Consider the following 19747-nt stretch of genomic DNA (forward strand, 5'->3'; position numbering starts at 1 on the left):
AGCATGGGAAGGAAGCTCGCAGGGAAGGAGCAATGCAAGAAAGTCGTGCGCTGCGGGATCGAGGAGGTGGGCTACCTGTTCCCGAATTAGACTTACGAGCAAAGGAAGCTAGAGCCCGGCCGCCGCATCAGGGCACGGAGAAGCGACACCTGTTCACATCTATCACGTGAAACCCACAATTCCATTCACCTGGCCCCAATCGTTCCGTCGCACTGGTAATCCGATGTGCAGCCGGCTAGGACGGGGAGGGGCACTAGGTCGATGCACGTCACCAAACCTTCACCACGGTAGCTTTCTGCACAAAGATAGTGGTTCCGTCTCCCTTGGAAGACGTGTTTCTCTAGCCTACTCAACACATGTAACAAACGCCTCAAAAAATGCTACGCGCACTCTATCAACCCAAGAACAACGCTCGATAAGCCATTGGCTCGTGAATATTGGAACATGCGCATCGCTTGTCGAGATGGCGCAGATATATGTAGGAAATGCGGAATTGTCGATGTGTACACCGCGTGTACTCTAGTCCTCGTCCTGTCCAACTTGCTTGTACTTTCCGCTCGTACTGTCACCCTCGCCGTTGCCCTTCGTCCTCTTGACCATGTTGCTGATCCAGCCACCGATGCCTTCGCCGTTCTCGGTGTCCGCCTTGGCCATGTCCTTGTTTCCGTTCTCGATGTCAGGAGGATCAATGTTGAGTCCAGGAATGGCCTCGTCTTGCGCGCGGCGTCCGCGGATGTCGAGCGATGGAACAGGAGAGCCGCGGCCTTCTCCGCTGAAAAGTGATTCGGCTTGTGCCAGGGTCTCCGGAGTGGGCATGACCGAGGTAGCGTCTCCGAACAGGGAGTTCATGTCTTCCAGGCGAACGTTGGCAGTTTCTGGGTAGATGAAATATACTGAGTCTTGTTAGTAAACGGCTCAGCCCAAATGTCAGCCAAAACCTACCGATAACGAAACTGGCAGCGCAGAAGAATGCGTGGATGAGGTACAACCGCCACTGGATGTGCTCCTGCAGGATCGGAGTCATCTCACCAACCAGCCAGTTGAAAGCCCAGTTGGTCGCAGTACTCAGACTGGCACCCTTTGCACGAATGCTGAGGGGCAGAATCTCCGGTGGGTACAACCACGGAATAGGACCCCATGAGTATCCAAATGCGGCGTTGTAGATCATGACGAATATGACGACCATGTTGGGTGTCCAAGAAGCTTGCAGGAACTGGAAGTAGGAAATGGCGGAGAGGGAGATCAGCATCATGAGGGCTCCAGAGAGCAGAATCTTCCGACGACCCAGCGTGTCCACAATGTACCATGGTGGAATGGTGGAAAGCAGGTATGTGATGGCGTTGATACCAGTCATGAGAATAGCTTGGCGACCGTACCAACCAGCCTCTTCGAAGACGAGCGGTGCATAGTATGAGATGACGTTGATGCCGTTGAGTTGCGCGAGGGCTTGGGCGGACATGGCAATGAAGACGCGTTTGGAGTATCGCGTAAACATGTCTTTGTATGATCGTTCACCTTCTTGACGCTGGAGCAGAACGTTCATCTTGATCTCTCGGTATTCATCTCGTGCTTTGGGGTTGTGAATATCGCCCTTTCCGTACAAATTGGCAATAACTACAATACCCTCTTCGTCGTGATCGTTGTCCAAGAGCCATCTGTACGTGTTAGTGAAATTCTTGGATCAGAAGTGTATAGCAAACCTTGGGGATTCGCAGATAAGCAAGCTTCCTGCGGCCAAAAGAAGACCCATAATGCACTGCATGAAGAGCGGAACTCTCCACGACCAGTCGTTCTTGATGTATGTGCAGAAGTAGTCAACCCACACACTAACTGCGTAACCTGTGATGTTGCCAGTGAATTCAATGCAACCCATCTTTCCTCGATTATGGGGCGGCGAGATTTCGGACTGGTATACGGGAACGATGGTAGATAGCGATCCGACTCCCAGACCGGCGATGACTCTGCCGAGAAGCATCATGGGGATACCGTTGGCGAAGGTCTGGAGAGCGCCGCCGACGACGAAGATGAGGGAGCCGTACAAGATGGTCTTGCGTCTTCCGATCACATCACCGATACGGCCAACAACCAGCGAGGAGATAAAGGCACCAACTTCCAGGATAGCCACCATCGTTCCGAGCTCGGCGGCGGAAGGCTGGTTGAAGTAGTCTTTGAAGTAGATGCCGCTGTGATACTATTAGACATGGCCAAGTACAGAAGGTGCGTAAGGGCGTACGTGATGATACCGGACATGACTCCCTGATCATAACCGAACAGGAACACGCCTAACGAGACGAAGACACTGGTGAAGTAGCTGCTGCTGTTAGCTCTGAGCTTCCTGTCGTGGTATCCGCTCTACCCACATCAGCTTCTTTCCGTGTAACCCGTGAATACGGGAGGGCCCATCGTTGGGTGCCATGATGCGAGCGAGTATCTGCTCTGCCTTTGAGATAGTGCGTGGCCCAGGGTCGGGGATCTCGATGTCTTCGAGCCGGAGTTGGTGGGCACCCTTTTCGTGGAGGTCCTGAGATGCAAAGCGCGCTCGCTTTTGCTTTTGGCGTGGCCGCGACGGGTTGCCGGCCTCAAGGTTGATGCGGAGGGGATCTTCTCGGTCAGCTAGCTGGTCGACGAGGTCACCAGTATCGCTCCAGACAGAGAGGTCCGAGTCGGACGATGGGGTGTCGAAGGAGGAGCGCGCGCTGTCCTTATCGTGGTCGTCGAGCAGATAAGCAGAGTCGTGGTCTCGGGGACGGGCCGAGCTCGAGAGGTTGTGGAGGGGGATGTTGGCAGGCCTCCTGGTGCTGTTGGAGTGGGACGGAATGGTGAAGGTCACAGGCTGTTGGGAGACAGCCCTCTTCTCCGAGAGATGGTGGTAGGAAGAACGAAGGAGGCCAAAGGCGGCTGCTGGGGCACGTCACAGGGTCAAGCAGCCGAGACGAGGGATCTGGTAAGGCTAGCGCAAAGGCGGTGAGAACTCGGTCGCATTGGGCTACAATGGGGAAAAAGACAGTCACGACGATAGCGCCTGGTTGAGATCAGACGTCCACAGGTGCATGCGAACGTGTGAGCTCCCTGTTCGGGCTGCCTTGCCGTCATGTCTTGGCACCCATGTACACTCCTTCGCTGCTCGGTCCGACCATGGTGCGCATGGAGCCTGCTGGCGAGCGCGGCATCGTCTGCACGATGATGTACGCGCGCAGCAGAGGCTTTGTTTTTATCGCGGCTGTATCGCATCGAGTGACAGCCAGATGTACGGATCGCCATGTTCTCGCTACCACAATCCGATGCCGTTGACCGGAGGCTTGAGGCGGAGGCTTGATAGCGGACATTAGATCCCGCGATGCAGCACACGACGTAGCCACGAGCTCTACACTACACCTACACTAGAGGTGCACCACCAACTTTGCGCCATCCATGGATGTACGGGGCGGTGGAGGCGGGTCCCGAGGTCACGTTGGGGTTGTAGTGTCGACGATTGGAGCCCCGCGTGGAGACTGACTGCAAAGCGGAAAGATAGCCGCGATCAACTTCAATGTTGCACAACTCATGCGGTGTAGAGAAGGACACCGCCTAGTGGTAAAAACTCCATACAGATCACGAGACTCGATGCTATGTAAGGAAAGAGACGCAGGGCCACATGGCAGTCTTCGTGCGGAGAAGCAACATGGGCGGGCTCAGACGCGTTCTGTTCTTGCATCTTTCGCTTCGCACGTGAACGTGACAGCCCTAAAGTCTGCCGTCACTGGACGAGGTGAACACTAAGCAAAGAAACCGTCGTTGCTTTGCTGGAGACGCGACTTAGCCATATGACAGATCTCGACACGCTCTATATACCCAACGCGTTCGAGTGTTTGCAATCTCCCCAAAACGCTGTGGTGAAGCGACTATAATGCTAGCGTTAAACAAACATCAGTCAAATCCATCCTCGTCGATACAGTAGACGCCGGAGACCCTCCTGACGTTTGCAAGCTGGGGCCTCGCTTCCAGTGCGAAACACCTAACTTTTACGGCCCCCAGGCACACAACGCTCGTGGGCAAAGGAGGTCCGCAGGTCGACCGTGCTGCTGTAGAGTTGAACAGCTGCAGGAAGGGCCTCGTCGCCAACGTCAAGCCATCAACTCAATTAATGAGGGCCCTTGTACCACCGGTAGAGTTGGGAGTTCTGCGTCATGCTGGTTATGACACGCCCAAGGCCCATGGCTTGCTCTGCCGCCAGATGCTCCGTGATCTGCGGCCCCTCGCTGCAAGGGGAAAGGCGCCGTGGGAGTGATTGGCCCAGCAGACCCCAGTTTTGATTACCTGCCCAGATGTTTGTGTGGCAGCGTTCCTGTTTCTTGCTTCTGGCAAAGGCCTAAGAAGGTGTTTAACGCAATTGCCAGGCATCCCTTCACTGTAATCGACGTCGGACAACTCAATTGAAATTCAGCCTGCAGGGGGTTGGTTTAGCGCAGCACGCCCGCCCTGGTAACCAAACATTGAAAGCTCGCGGTCGGACCTGGCTCTCGCTCGGCGCGCCTGATTGGATTTGGCTGAAGACCTGCTTGGCTTCGTGCATTGTTTCGAGGAAGCTTCCCAGCGGCCCCAGCCACAGCGCATCATTACACCTCTCACCACCACGACCACGACCACGACCGCTCCACGATTCGCTTTCACGTCGCTTGCCTATCCGCGCCGACCGCCCTCTCTTATCTGTCGCAGTGCGCACACCCCGATAACGAGCGCTCCACATAAAACCGCAAGGCTGAGGCTCACCTGCAGCTGTTGCTGCCGAAACGAAAAGCATGTCTAGATACGGAAAGGTATGTCGACGACGACTGCACGCTGCGAGAAGAAAACTGACCATCTAGTTTGACGACTTCTGCCGCGACACAGGCTCGAACTGGAGCACATTACCTGTCTGCTATGTACGTTGCGTCCTACCACCCCTTTGCCCGACCACCACCCGCGAACGCGCCGCTAACCCCATGTTTCACAGCTCTTTAACCCAGCTTCGACAAAAGACGATAACGGATGGCAAGATGGCTGCATCCTACAGGGCTTCCCCGTTGGTGGAGGTGAAAGACTGCACAATCTGGGTACGAGGCACATGCGCGCTTCAACGACATTCCGCTTACACAACTAGGCTCGATATTAATCTGCGGCATCGCAATCCTCGCCTCGCTGTTCCTGCTATGGAGATCGCAAAGAAAGAAGGCCGCTGTTGGGCGTAGAGAAATGCAGCTCTTCCTCCTCGGATACATCGTCATCTCCATCTGCGAGATCTTCACTATTGGCGGATTCCCCCTCAATTCCACTGTGCGCATTGTACGTACGCGATTCTACGTATCCACCTGCAGTATCTAATCTTTATACAGGTCTTTGTCGCTATCCACATCGCCGCAATCACCGCTACATCCTGGATCCTCATGCTCAACGGCGCCGTGGGCTACCAACTACTTGACGACGGCACGGCAGTATCCATCGGTCTGCTCTTGATCTCGTCGATCGTAATCTTTATCGGTACCGGCTACATTGCCCTCGACACTGGACTCAACTGGACGGGTTACTGGGAACAGACGCGCTTCGTGCCCAACCAGGCCTACGCGCTATACACCCTCTACCAGCTCGTTCCGTTGGTCTTCATCGTCATCTTCTTCCTCCTGGAAGCTTTCCTTGTGCTGCGCGTTCTCGGCGAGCGCAAGCCAATGCGTAAGGATTCCCCAATATTCTATCTAATGCCCCCACTAACTCCCTCGCAGTCTATCTCCTCGCAGCAGGCCTACTATTCGCCATCGGTCAAATCTTCCAATATGTCATCAGCGTTCACATCTGCAACGGCACCGACGGAAAGATCAACGGAGGTCTATTCTCGACCCTCTTCACCCTCCTATCGGTAGTAATGATTTGGGTGTTCTGGTCGAGCATCACCGAAGACGACTGGCCCATGCCAACTGTCGCTGGCTCGGGCGCATATAATTAGGAACGAAGTGGTAATCTCGGGGGTGTACAGGCAACGGCGTAATGTTCTTATGATGGCTTTTGCCCGGCATAGCGTATACCATTTTGGGGCTCTTTGGACGCATTTGATGCGTCATGCTGAACTTGTGCTACGATATACATAATGTTTGCTGAATGGAATTACTTGATGTTCAGAAATTGTCTGCAAATGCGAAAACGTGAGAGCTGAGGCACGACTGACTGGGTATATTGATAATCTATCGCTCGTCGCAAGATATATACAAGTCTAAGCCTCTACCAAGACTACTTCATCCAGTCATCTCAGTATCCCCATTGCTCGCTTCGGCCGCCACAGCCCCAGGATCCAGTCGTCCCAAGCACCCCGGACAATTGTGCAGCACCATGTGCGCAAAAACATCGCAATCGATGCAAAAGTGACTTTCACAAGTCCGACATTCATACCTCCCACTCTCACTAGCCTTTTGCGCCTCACTATCTTCCTCATCTCTCTTCGTGCCATTTACCTCGCCGTTTTGTTCAGCCTCAGTCCTCAGTCTATTACTACTCGGTGGACTGCTAAAAGAAACCAGACAGCCCACACACTGCGTGCTACCCTTCTCTCGGGCGCGCGACCAGGAGACCGTGGACCAATTGCGGAGAGGAAAGAGGTGGTGGTAAGATCGTGCGAGATGGGTGGAGAGGAGGAGGGTGAGCTGGCATGACGGACATGTGATGGGTAGGGAGCAGACTTTTGCGCTGCAGCGAGAACATGTGTAGCCGCCCATCGTGAGGTTGCCGTGACATGCGCACATTGTTAGCTCGTCTTCTATGACTCGCGAAGGGAAGCCCATCATCATGAGCGCTGCTGCGGACTCGGGGGCTTGTGGTGCTGCTGCTTCGACGGCGGGTGCCGACGTACGGATCACAGGTGGTGTTGTGGTGGCAAGGAGGAGCTCCTTGAGCATCTCTTGGTCGGTTGCGATGGTGTATTCGGAGTCGTCGCCGGCGTTTGTCCGCGTTACGATCTCCGTGCAGATCTTGAGGCGTGCGCCCATGCCGATGATGCTGACGCGAATCTTGTCTCGTACGCAGGCCTTGACCGTCTGGTGTATGTCCCCAGGGTCCAAACTCAACAAGCTACCAAAGACGACGATGACTTCTCGTGTACCGTGGCTTGGTGTGTGATATAGTGTCGCTCTTGCCAGCTCCAGCGCGTTCTGCAAACTGGGTGCGCCCTTGGGCTCTTTGCCATCGTCTTTACTCCTCAAGCCTTGTATCGCTGCAACGTGTTCTGCCGGGTTGCCTGAGAGCTCCGAGACTCGTATGCAGACGCCGTCGTGCATGCCGAGGACGCTCATCTGCGATATGGGGTTTTGCTCGAAGAATTCGCGGATGTAGTCTTGCGTGTAATTGATCATCGTGATGAAGCGGTTCGGTCGCATGTCCTTTTCCATCATTGCCTCCGAGAGGTCAAGCACCAATACGACATGGCGGATTATGCCTCGCTGGAAGGGCTTTGTGTCTTTCCGCAGTCGCTTTCGTTTCCTCTCTTCTTCCCGTTCTTGCACGCTTAGTCCCATTGTATCGTCCTCTGCCAGTTGTGTCGTTTTCGCGACCGTCCGCGAGTCCTCTGTCTCCCATGCTTGCCGCTTGGGTGGTTCTTTGACAGGTACCTCCGCTTTCCGCCTCTTGCCAGGTGCTGTGGATTGCGCGCGTGTGGTAGATGGACCGCTCCTTGTGCCAATGTACTCGTCATCAGATCCTTCCCCCTCGAAATCATAATCCGAATCGGCCATCCTATGCGCGCAGACTTGGAGTAGGTCTAAGAGCTGTGGTAGGCGATATGCGTGTGTGGCTGTATGGATGTGTGGAGTTCAGGTGGATGATGCGCGTGCATAGGCGGAAGCGTGTCTCACCCGTGATAGGCTAAACGCGCACTCACGTTTTCTTCGCAAGGAAGCCGCGTATGATTTACCCATATCATCTTGCCTTCTGTCTTGCAAACCTGACATTTAGAACATATTTCTAGTTCCTTAACAAATCACGACCAAGCAGAGTGGCATTGGTTCCGTTGTTAGAGTCTTCACATAAGATTTCAAGATCGCACTTCTGGCAACGGATATCTCCACATGGAAATGCCGAAGACGACCCCGCGACCGACGCGAACGTGGGGCAAAGTCCCGAACTCCACAACGGGCCATCTTGCATCAACACGCGCTGACTGCTTTATAAGCCTTTCCAGATCCCTGACTCCATGTTGGCACGTTCCTTCATACGCTGCACACGCACCGTTACTACTACCTCCAGACCAATCTTTGCCTCTAGATCACAGTTACTGTTACCTCCACTTCCACAAGTAAAGTACTTCAGCACAACAGTAAGAGCGATGTCGGCATTTGAGCGACTGATTCGGTTTGAGGACAAGGAGGGAAAGACGGTATATGGGAATTTAGAGAAGGAGGTGCCCACCAGGGAGATTGAAGGAAGCAGTGTAGAAGTGTTGTCTGGGGACATCAAGAGTGGATTCAAGAAGACGGGGGAGAAAGCGACTGTGGGAAAGGTATGCAATCAATATACAGACGATATTGAAGCACTAGGGGGGAACTAACATCTCATAGCTCCTCAGTCCCGTCCCAACAACAAACATAATCCTCTGCGTTGGCCTCAACTACCGGCGCCATGCCGAAGAGTGCAACCTCGCTATCCCCTCCAACCCAGCCATCTTCACCAAACCCAGCGATGCCCTCACAGGTCCCTTAGAAACCATTCCCATTCACCCGGACTGCCAATCGCAACTCGACTACGAAGGCGAACTCACCCTGGTCATTTCAAAGGATTGCAAGAACATTGCTGCTAAAGACTACGCCAACTACCTCCTTGGATACACCATCTCCAACGACGTCTCCGCCCGAAACTATCAACTTCCCGCTGGGGTATCAGGCGGCCAATTCGGCTACGCGAAGTCATTTGACAAGTTCGCTCCCGTAGGCCCGTGTATCGTGTCACCTAGCTTAATCCCCGATCCTCATAAGCTAAGGTACTGGACCAAGGTCAATGGCGAGAAGAGGCAGGAAACCGGGACGGATGATATGATTTTCAGTGTAGGCCAGATTCTGGAGCATCTGAGTCGCGGGACTACGCTAAGAGCTGGTACGGTGATTCTAACAGGTACACCAAGTGGTGTTGGTCTGTTCATGGATCCGAAGGGTTTCTTGAAAGACGGTGATGAGGTTGAGGTGTATGTGGAGGGAATTGGAAGTATCGTCAATAAGATGAAGTTTGAGTAAGTGGAGAAGACAGGGTAAACGACTGTTCAATACAGGGGCTCATGGGCATAAATTCAAGAATATTACAGACCTCTAGTTTGATCAAAGCATAAAGATCGCGATTAAGGTCCAACAGACAAACGTACCGTGCGACTGCGAACTTACTCAGCCTCATCTAAAGCTCCCAACACCTTCCACCTCCATCTAGACTGGTCAGGCAGCTCCAATTCATACCATGCAGGCGTACCAGGAACGTGTTCCACCAATTGCCACCCCAGTATCTCTGCCACGCGCAGCAACCATATCTCGCGAATTAAGCCATACCGCGGCCTACCATCCGCTGGCTGCACAGGCTCAGCAGGTGCTGTCTCTACCTGTTCCTTGATCATCTCCTTGGCGAGTTCCCGTAGGCGATTCAGATGATAAGGTCCTATGTGGAAGACACTGAAAGTGTCATGCACAGCATACCAACCAACCTTGTGAATCTGGGCATCGATTTCTGCATCGTAGATAACAGCTTTGTGAATTAGCTTACTCATAGCGTTCCACATGAAGTGTACGATAGCTTGCGACCATAATGTGTCTATGAACATGTCGAGCGTAAAATGATGTGGCACGTCTGGGCGCGATCCTGGGTGGAAGACTGGCAGGGATGATTCCAAGAACAGGGTGCGTCGACATTTAGGGCACGTATTTGAATGCGAAACGTTTGTGTCGATCCACTTTTTGAGACAGGTAAGACCGAAGATGTGCTGACATTGCGTGCGTGTGGCTTTGTGCTCTTCATTGAATGCTTCATGACAGATATCGCAGGCTTCTATGATGTCGAGATCCCTGAAGAACTTTACTTTTGTCGGAAGTGGAGATCGTGGTGGGGTTGAGGTCATGATTTGGTGGTTCACTGGAGGTGTGGGCGAGGCCCGGGTTGAAGTTGAGGCGGACTAGGTAGCTGGTGGCAGATGTTCTTAGCTAGCAACTGGTTGCTGTTTTACCTAGTAAAAGATAGTAACGTGATGTGTCCTGTAAGTTTTTATTATATTGCTTCACGTATCAGCCGTAGCAGCACATGATTGGGGCGTACTTTAGTTGCTACCTAGGTAGGATGGGATTTTATTGAGAACCACGAGTGTACTGAACACGGAACAGCTTCACTGCTCATCTATGATTGATAATAGTTCCAATGAGCCGCGTACTGCTCAACCTCACAAGTACTATTATACAGAGCTGACGGCTGTCATCATAAGCATGCTCCCTTACTATGATCTACAGAAGAAGTCGCATTTATCCCGCGGATTTCGGAAGTGATCCAGCTATCTGATAGTAAGCTTCGGGATTTGAAGACCTGTGGAAGACGTTAGTGACCTAGAATCTCCCTGTGTGAAGTTGCGATGTCGGCTTGTCTACAGCAAGCAGTGGCTTTCATAATGTGTCCATGGAAACAAAACGAAGAGAGATATCAGAAACGTAACTTGAGAGCTCCAGGTAACGGTACCAAAGCTGTGTTCTGTCAACCTCACCTAGATGAGATTTGCGTGGTACTGACAGGTGAGGGGTGCGTCATGGCCACGAGACGCTAGTGCCCACGCTAATTTCGAAGTTACGTTGAGGGCAGGCGACCATGTACCCGAACCATCAACTTTGAAACAGCACAACAAAAGAACGCAAATACATCTCCCATTTCAGAGACGCGACTTACGTGTAGAATTCATCTGAATCATCAACGCAACCAAAACAAATCACAACAATGGCCTCGGAAGTAGTCAACAAGCTGCAGAACCTGGTCACAGGAGAGTCGAAGAGCGCCCGCAAGAAGAAGGGCAAGCAAGAGGGAGCTACCGCAGTGCCCGCTGCGCCTGAGAAGACGTCATCCGAGGCTGGCGCAGGTGGCTCCAACCCCGCCGGCAAGGCCAATGGAACCGACAGCGACAACTCGTACCTCCGCGAGGTTCAGAAGTAAGTCGCAATCGCATCGTGGTTCAGGGACCGCATGCACAATTGACAGGACTCACTTACTAAGACGCGTCTGTGCAGGAACATCCGCAACATCAACAAGAAACTGGTAAGCTAACAGTGTCCCTCACCCCTCGAGCCCTTGCTTACATGGCATTTCCAGAGCGCAACCCAAAAGGTCGACTCCATAATCGCAGCGAATCCCGGCGTTTCTCTCGACGACCTCCTCGCTTCCAAGAAGATCAATGCCGACCAGAAAGCTCAAGCCGAGAGGAAACCCGGTCTCCAAGCTCAGCTTGCGCAGTACGAGGAACAATACACCAACTACAAGAAGTACGGCGATGAGCTTGAGGCCAAGTTCGCAAAGGAGAAGGAGGTCCTGTCCAAGTCACACTCGTCGGAGCTGGAGACATTGAGGGGAACGATCAAGGCCGAGGCAGCGTTGGAGCAGCAGAAGATTGTCAAGGAGAAGTTGTTGACACTATCTCGCTTCTTGAGGGCCGCAGCTGCTCGTCGTCAGCTTGAGGATGACGACTCTGACCTGACTAAGGCTTTCGAGGGCGCTCTGCTCCAGGTCTATGGAGGAGACGCCGGCGCTGTCATGGCTGCAGAGAAGCTGATCGAGGGCGCGGAAGAGGGAGTACCATCCACCGAGGGAGTGGTACTCAGCGTCACCTGTAAGCTCAGAAGTGTATGAAGTGCGCCGTCTCAGACTGACTTTGTATAGATTCCCAGGTCAAGCAGGCAGCACTCGACGAAGCCCCATTCGCCGCCGAAGAAGCTTGGGTTGACGACGTCGCGCAGTCTCAAGCAGCTCCTCCGGAGGCACAGGCTGGCTCCGACCCAACCATCACCAACGCTGGTCTTACTGAGATCGACGCTGGCGCGAAGCCTGTTACTGAAACCACCGAGACCGCATCAGCTGCACCGGCGGCTTCTGGCATTGGAATGGAGTCAGCAAATGCTGCTGCAGAGGCGCAATGGGACAAACAACCTACCGGCGCCGATGACCCATTGACTGAGTCCTTCGAGATGGTACCGCGAGACCCTGCCGAGACCGAGACACCACACGTCGCTGCCGCCGTAACCAGCACCCAGAGCTGGGCCGACGATACTCCCGAGCCGAGCGCCGCACCTGCCGCACCTACATCCGGTAACGATGGCTTCTCTGAGGTTCACCACAACCGTGGCGGCCGGGGACGTGGCGGCCACCCAGGTGGTGAGCGTGGCGGATACCGTGGCAGGGGCCGAGGCGGTCCTAGGGGCGAGTTCCGCGGTCGTGGACGTGGCGGCCGTGGAGAGTTCAGGGGTGGGCGTGGCGGTTTCCGCGGCGCTCCTCGTGGAGAATCCTCGTAAAGTGGATGAACTATTCCTGCAAAACGACTCGCACATTTGGGGAAGACTAGTTGCGTGAGCAGCTTTGATACCTTGTTTGGAGCATCTGAGCAGATGAAATAACGAAAGAGCTGGGAAGACAAACGTACAGCCCATTGTGTTTAGTAGCATAGCATCGGTGCATAGGATCAACATTTTCTCGGGTATGGGACGGCTGTACTATATTCTGGGTTATGATCTGGCGCTTAACGAATGGCCTGTACAATATGATTTCTTGCTTCAAGTGACATCCATTGTTCTTTGTCAGTCCAGTGATTTATGTTTGTGGTCATGTAGCTGAAGGTTGTTTGTTGGATCTGAACTAGGATAGGGTACTTGATGACGATGACTGAGCGTGCACCCCTGGTAGTAGCGGCCGTCGATCCGGAGATTTTCCATGGGGGGCGTGCTGGCTCGTCATGTTCTCCGATTGGCGAGTGTTGGGTAGTACGAAGTGCCGGTGTGGAGTTGCAGCGCTCGCACGATATGATGCACATCGCGTACAAAAGACCAAACATCATCTTATAGCTCTCATCATCAGATTCATGCATTGGGGGATGATTTTCCTCCTAGTATCTAGCTTGTTGCTTTCCCTTCAGAGCATATACACAGAAGTCTTCGGGACCTGATGGCAGCCCCCATCAGCTCCTCCATGCAGACAACAGCCGATCGCATAGTAAACTCAGCATAGTTTCGAGTAGATCGAATACCAAAAGCGTTGTGAAGGCATCCGGACTTTACTGTCGCAGTGAGCTGCCAACAACCTGCACGGCATGGTAAAGTCAAACAACAGTGACAAATTGCACGGCAACTGTGCAGTATATAGGCCCAGAAACAGGATGAGTATACAAGACATCTCTTCTCGAACTACGTCAACCGTATTGGCTTATCGTGTTGTTGGTGAGGCGCGGCCCTATTCTTGCACATGGCGGCGTGATGCACGAACTAGCGGGTCACTGCAGCCGTTGAGACAGGCGCCAGTCAGAAAAGCTTAACCCCACAGATTCAGGAACCACGTTTCACGTCCGATCCAGTTGTAAACGCATCGTGTCTTTTCTGTTGTAGACTGGATGTCGAAGAGAAGCACAGTCAGCCTCTCGGAAGAGTTGAACTTGCAAGCTAGCCATAAAAATGCCCAAGTGAGTTCGTTGAGTGCATCTGGCATTGCTGTGGTGTGTTGGCTACCACATGGTGAACAGATGGAAACTATGGGGATCTGATAAGATGAGATCCGTAGATGTGGCCTTGGATGACGTGCATGCCAGTCACCGCGCACAACACTTGGCGCGCTTTGCGCAGAGCAGTAGAATGACAACAACATACAGCACACGCGATCCCTTTATGTGGATCAGGCTTTGTGTACCGCTTGAGGGATCAGAATACATGCAGCTCTTCTGACGCTTTACCGGTGCTGTTGTCGCAAACTGCCCATCGTCAGGCGATAAGTGGCAGGGGTTGTTGCGCTTAACGCCTAGCGCAGACCCACGACCTGCAACCTCCTCATTCTCGCCTTCGCACCTCCCTCAGCATCATCCAGCGACTACGCCCCCCAGCACTTGCGATAACGCTTATCAACGACCCTGCAAGCTTCGCACACCCTCTGCGCTTGCTGCAAAATTGTTGCGGTACTAATACATCGACGCGCGCCCGCCCCGGCGGAGAAGCGACGCATGGCAGCAGCTCCACAGCCCCTCTGAGACATTCACGACTCGACAACTACGACCTTCACCATGGAGGCGCCCCCAGATGTCGTGCCTTCCGTTGAGGCGCCGCCCGCGACACACGATGACTCCACAACGAAGCCAGCTCTGACGCCGCCCACGAGCGAAGACAACGACAAGCGATTCGAGAGGATGTCGTCCGAACTCTCCGAGCTGGACAGCGACGACGGCGAAGACATCGAACCAGACCATTACTTCGAGGGAGGAAAGATACCCGTGTTCAAGCCAGTAGGTTGCCTCCATGCAGATAACCTCCTACCCAGGCCGAGGAGCACGCGCGCGCATGTTATGACTATGACGCGTGGAAATAAACTACACAAGATACTAACTACCATCTCTACAGACAATGGACCAATTTCGCAATTTCAAGCGCTTCATCGACAAGATCGACAAGCATGGAATGAAGTCGGGTATCGTCAAGGTTATTCCACCAGCGGAATGGTAAGTCTCGATTATGCGCCTGTTGTATGACCTCCCAACTTAACTCATGCCAGGCGCCAATCGCTCCCTGATCTTACCGAAGCCGTCAAGGGCATCAAAGTCAAGAACCCCATCACGCAAGAGTTCGCTGGACAGCACGGGATCTACACACAAGCCAACATTGAGAAACAACGATCGTACAATCTGCCGGAATGGAAAGCCGTGACGGACGAGCCACATCATCAGCCGCCAGCCAAGCGAGGCGAGCGCCGAAAGGCTGCTGCCGAACCCCCCTCTCGTACCCGCTCGTCGCGCGCCGCCCCTGCAAATCGCGATGCCTCGCCTGCACCTAAGCGCGGACCTGGTCGCCCTTCTCGAAGGCGCCAGGTGAAGAAGGAGCCAGTCGAAGACGATGAAGACGAAGATAGCTCTCCCGAGGTCCCTCCCACACCCACATCACCCGGAAACGAGGGGAAGAAAACACCAGCAAGGAGGATCAAGAAGGAAGCGCGCGGCACACCACCTGCTAGGGCACGCGGTCGGCAAGCCAAGACAGCCGACGAGAAGAAATCCGTCTCTTCTCGGCGTCTGAATAACCGCGGCGCAGTGGCCGATTACATTGACGAGGCTGCGTTTGAGGACTTCGACTACCACCTGGATGGCCTTGATGAGTACACCGTCGAGCGATGCAAAGAGCTAGAGGACAACTATTGGAAGACGATCAACTATGGCTCGCCCATGTATGGAGCCGACATGCCGGGTTCTCTGTTTGACGACTCGACCACCTCCTGGAACGTCGCGAAGCTACCCAACCTTCTGGATGTTCTTGGAACCAAGGTCCCTGGTGTCAATACGGCCTACCTCTACCTGGGCATGTGGAAAGCCACTTTTGCCTGGCACTTGGAGGATGTGGACCTTTACAGTATCAACTACATTCACTTTGGTGCCCCCAAGCAGTGGTACAGCATATCGCAAGAAGATGCTCGCCGCTTCGAAGCTGCCATGAAGACCATCTGGCCAAACGACGCAAAGCATTGCTCGCAATTCCTTCGCCATAAGACCTACCTAATCTCGCCTCAGCGACTGGAAAGGGACTTCAACATCAAGGTCAACCGTCTGGTCCACTACGAGGGCGAATTCGTCATCACATATCCGTATGGCTACCACTCCGGGTACAACATTGGCTACAACTGCGCAGAATCGGTCAACTTCGCAAACGAATCTTGGTTGAGCTATGGTCGGATCGCAAAGAAATGTCTCTGCGAATCTGACAGCGTTTGGGTTGACGTTAACGAGATTGAGCGCAAGCTACGAGGAGAGCCAACACCGGAGTACTATGAGGAGACTGATGACGATGACGGCGACGATGACGGCGCTGATCGTCTGCCCAGTCCTCCAGCCAGTGTCGCTGGCAAAACCAAAGGAAAGCCAGGCCGTAAGCCAGCCGGCAACAAGAGGAAGCGCGGCAAGGAGGATCCTAAGGAGACGTCTCAACCAAAGAAGCTCAAGCGCATTCGCATCCGTATCAGAATTCCAGGTCGAGGTATGCCCTGCATTCTCTGCCCTAATGATGTGGAGTACGACGATCTGCTACCGACCGACAATGGCATGAAGGCTCACCGCATCTGCGCGGACTATACGCCTGAGACTTACATCGTCAACAAGGGCGATGTCGAAACTGTGTGCAACGTGGCCAACATCGGCAAGGACCGCTTGGAGCTCAAGTGCAACTACTGTCGGTCTAAGCGCGGCGCCGTCTTCCAGTGTTCGCAAAAGAAGTGTACTAGGGCCTTCCATGCTACCTGCGCGGTGGCTGCAGGTGTCCAGGTTGACCTTGGTCCCATGCCTACCTTCGACGCAGAGGGCACAGAATACTTTTACGATGGCTACGACTTCCGATGCCGTTTTCACCGGCCAAAGAAGCGCAACAACAAGACTGTCGATGTGGAAGCACTGGAAAAGGACAAGTTTGTTTTGGCCTATGGCAAGACTCTCAAACCCAAGGACGTCATTCAGTTCCAGTACGTGGGTGGCGAAATGTACCAGATCTACGGTGCACAGGTCGTGGAAAACCGACCTGGCGAGCAGGCTGTCCTGGTAGATGTATTGCCTGACGGTGATAGAGTGGAAGTCGAGTGGAAGTACATACTCAAACTTCATCCGGACGAATCGCAGCGACTGAAGCCGTCCGCAAATGCCAAGCCACTTCCAGAGCATCTTAAGGAGAGCGACGCATCCCTTGACATCACGAACCGCACCGACGGTGTGCCTGAGATGGGCGATCCTTTCCACGACCCCAACTCCGAGCACAAGTGGGCTGAATGGTATACTGCTCCTGAGGTCACTCGGAGAGTGGCTAAAGTCGATCTCAGCAAGGAGGACCGGCTTTGGTACTACCTTGGAAAGCCTTCAACCGAGGCTAGGCCACAGTACACTGAGAACCCTGCAAAGCCTAGGAACAACCCCAAGAGCAACTTCCTCGAAACCGTCAAGCCTCCTCCCCCGCCAGTACCAGCCTTCCATCGTACTTCGTACCCAGCCTCTTATCCAATCAAACCGGCACCTATCGCAGTACCTCCGCGCACACCGATGCAATATCAAACACCAGATGGTCGGCCGTACAATTACAAGCCGAAGGAATTGACGATGTCGTCTTACAGGTCGCCGGTTTACAACCCTGATACTCGCAAGAATCCCAATTCGCCAGTAGCACATCAACCCAATGTCAGCTATGATCATCGCTTACCCACAGGACAACAAGGGCAGCAGCCATACCAAGGCTATCACACGCATCGGTCACCGCACCCTTCGCAGCAGCAACAGCAGTATCAGCCATATGTGCCGCCACAGAGCTACTCTAATGCGTCCTGGAAAACACAGTCGGCAACGCCTCTGCTCAATGGTATTGACAAGTATGCGCAACCGGCACAGAATAACGCTCTACCGCCATACCCATACTCTCAGAGTCCTCGTCAATTGCCACCCTCACCATACTCACCAGGCGCGGGACACATTGCTGCTTCACCTTATGGTCCACCAAGCCATCAAAGTCAGGCACAACCACACGGTCGCGCGTCGATCTCAAACATGCTGAGCAACCCTACTGGGACTCCCAAACCTCCAATGTACGCCGTCACACCCTCCTCTGAAGTCATCTATGCTGCCCAATCCCCCACTGAGTATTTATCCTACGTCATGAATTATCCCTACCTCAGAAATTGTTATTTGCGGAGGACAAAAACTTACATATCACCCTATAGTCTGGATGGTGGAATCGCACCTGAATGGATGCCAAAGCAGGCTACGCCGAGAAGCAGTGGTACACCTACTTCCATCGCACCAAGGCCCATCGCGTCACACGGAGCCGCGCCTTCTCCTGGATACTACGGACCACCGCCGCCGACAGGTCTACCTGCACCAAGGCCATCCGCACAATTCCAGTCTCAGGATGCTTTTCAACGAGAAATGGCAAGGACGACGCAGACTCCCGAGGCGCCAAAGTGGGAACAGATGCTTAAGCAGCTCGCTACATCGACAGGCCCCACAGGGACGCCATCCATGACTGCGTACTCGCCACAGGCACCTCAACCTCGCTACCCTCCCTCGGGGCCCCGCTCCAGTCTATCGTACGACCTACCTAGGAGCATGCAAGCTTCGCAAATTCAAACCCCACCAGGACCGCCACCACGCGAGCCACAACGACCAACACCTAGCCCCATCAGTGACGACGGTAAAGGCGGTCTTGTAGCTGTACCAAGGGATCAAAAGCCAGTGCTGCCGCCTCTGCCGCCTACGACGAACGTCCACGGGGCTGAGACATGGCGCTACTCGTCTTAACGGCATGTGAACGGTTTATGGGGCGTTCGGTGGAACTAGTGTATTGTAACGACATGTATGACTAGAGGGTGACTTTCGGCGTTTCCAATAGGGTCATGGCATGGGCTGCCAGTTTCCTTTTCAATGCAGCATTGTCGTGCGGCGGGAGTACAATGACAACTTTTATCTGTTCAGCGGTATTATTCTTGGATCGCGATGTGTGCAAAAATGGTGTTTAGTAAACGCTGTGCATAGGCGTGTTACACCCTTCACACCTTGACAGATGAACACCGGGTCTCCGGTAGGAAGCGAGCCTTGGCCAGCTGTACCGTCGCTTTAGCCGTTGCTTGTTTTCGGTTGCCGGCTGCTAAAGTTTCTTGGCCCGAAATGAAGGCCCGTGTGGCATGGAAGCGACATTGAAACGCATAGAGAGCAGAGACCCACCCGGACAACATAAAACACCAGTGGAGTTTCTCCGGGCGGCATTGATTGAGGCGCAGAAACAGGTACTGACGTTCAGGCGCCAATGGAAGCAAACGTCTGTTGTGAAGTTCATCGCGAAAGCATCGCAATTTGCCAAGGGTGTGTGGGAGGGTTCGGTGGAGTGTTCCAGTCTCAGTACCTGGTCTCGCTCGAAAGAGCAAATACAGAGTGCACACCGTAGTTCGTATGAATCAAGACGTTGGTACCAAGCGCCTGGAACTGTCATGCGTAGTGGAGGCGCGCGCTGTCGTTGACCCACTTTCAGGGGGGCATGGTATGAAACGATGAAAGTCGGAAGCGACCATACGGAGATAAAGGCGCTGAGGCTACGATCGGACCTACGGGTGTATACCTAGGTTTGCTGCAGATTAATGAATGTGAGGAGTAGAGCGCGGTCTGCCGGTCTGCCGTGGTTGCGTTTATGCCGCTGGGTGGTGGGAGATTTGGTGACGCGTAGATGTCGTTTCTGAGGCGCTGAGTTTAAGCGAGTCGAGATGGTTCTAGTGTGCAGCGGGCGGGAAGAGTCGTCGATTCTCGGCGCCCAAGCTCTTTGCACCATCATCAAGTACACAACATGGTATCACAACTAAAGAATGAAGAGTTATTGTAAGAGCATAATGTGTGTACGGGAATTCTGCTGCAGAGAATGTACAGCCACTGCATCCAAACACCGGTGCAATGACGTGCTAGCTGTATCTGGCGTCTGTTCAATGTTCAACCCCTCTTGCGTTTCGCTTTGACATGTTCCTTGCGTCGATCAGGAACACCTGGCCGAGGACTGCT

At 53.7% G+C, this 19747-nt stretch overlaps 6 protein-coding genes across 6 annotated transcripts; 4 read left to right on the forward strand and 2 right to left on the reverse strand.

The window, feature by feature from the left end:
- Window positions 1-519: 519 nt before the first annotated feature.
- On the reverse strand, window positions 520-3137 carry J4E88_002911 (uncharacterized protein; the record flags this gene model as incomplete). Its single annotated transcript, XM_049396567.1, has 6 exons — window positions 520-893; window positions 943-1655; window positions 1701-2183; window positions 2234-2311; window positions 2361-2901; window positions 3104-3137. 6 exons carry the CDS (start codon window positions 3135-3137, stop codon window positions 520-522), a joined length of 2223 nt encoding a protein of 740 aa, XP_049257915.1.
- A 1762-nt stretch (window positions 3138-4899) lies between these two features.
- On the forward strand, window positions 4900-5956 carry J4E88_002912 (uncharacterized protein; the record flags this gene model as incomplete). Its single annotated transcript, XM_049396568.1, has 5 exons — window positions 4900-4905; window positions 4973-5072; window positions 5120-5301; window positions 5352-5685; window positions 5736-5956. The coding sequence occupies 5 exons, from the start codon at window positions 4900-4902 to the stop codon at window positions 5954-5956; spliced, it is 843 nt and encodes a 280-aa protein (XP_049257916.1).
- Window positions 5957-6242: 286 nt separating this feature from the next.
- Window positions 6243-7730, reverse strand: J4E88_002913 (uncharacterized protein; the record flags this gene model as incomplete). The annotated part of the gene is made up of 1 exon (XM_049396569.1): window positions 6243-7730. The coding sequence occupies one exon, from the start codon at window positions 7728-7730 to the stop codon at window positions 6243-6245; it is 1488 nt and encodes a 495-aa protein (XP_049257917.1).
- Window positions 7731-8320: 590 nt separating this feature from the next.
- J4E88_002914 (uncharacterized protein) lies at window positions 8321-9221 on the forward strand (the record flags this gene model as incomplete). The annotated part of the gene is made up of 2 exons (XM_049396570.1): window positions 8321-8494; window positions 8553-9221. 2 exons carry the CDS (start codon window positions 8321-8323, stop codon window positions 9219-9221), a joined length of 843 nt encoding a protein of 280 aa, XP_049257918.1.
- Window positions 9222-10944: 1723 nt separating this feature from the next.
- Window positions 10945-12506, forward strand: J4E88_002915 (uncharacterized protein; the record flags this gene model as incomplete). Its single annotated transcript, XM_049396571.1, has 4 exons — window positions 10945-11153; window positions 11232-11259; window positions 11314-11827; window positions 11878-12506. The coding sequence occupies 4 exons, from the start codon at window positions 10945-10947 to the stop codon at window positions 12504-12506; spliced, it is 1380 nt and encodes a 459-aa protein (XP_049257919.1).
- Window positions 12507-14254: 1748 nt separating this feature from the next.
- Window positions 14255-18502, forward strand: J4E88_002916 (uncharacterized protein; the record flags this gene model as incomplete). The annotated part of the gene is made up of 4 exons (XM_049396572.1): window positions 14255-14473; window positions 14589-14686; window positions 14740-17844; window positions 17926-18502. 4 exons carry the CDS (start codon window positions 14255-14257, stop codon window positions 18500-18502), a joined length of 3999 nt encoding a protein of 1332 aa, XP_049257920.1.
- Between the last annotated feature and the right edge of the window lie 1245 nt (window positions 18503-19747).

This window comes from Alternaria novae-zelandiae, assembly GCF_023758075.1.
Source record: "Alternaria novae-zelandiae strain BMP 2774 chromosome Unknown scaffold_4, whole genome shotgun sequence".
In the NCBI taxonomy this organism is placed as follows: Eukaryota; Fungi; Ascomycota; class Dothideomycetes; order Pleosporales; family Pleosporaceae; genus Alternaria; species Alternaria novae-zelandiae.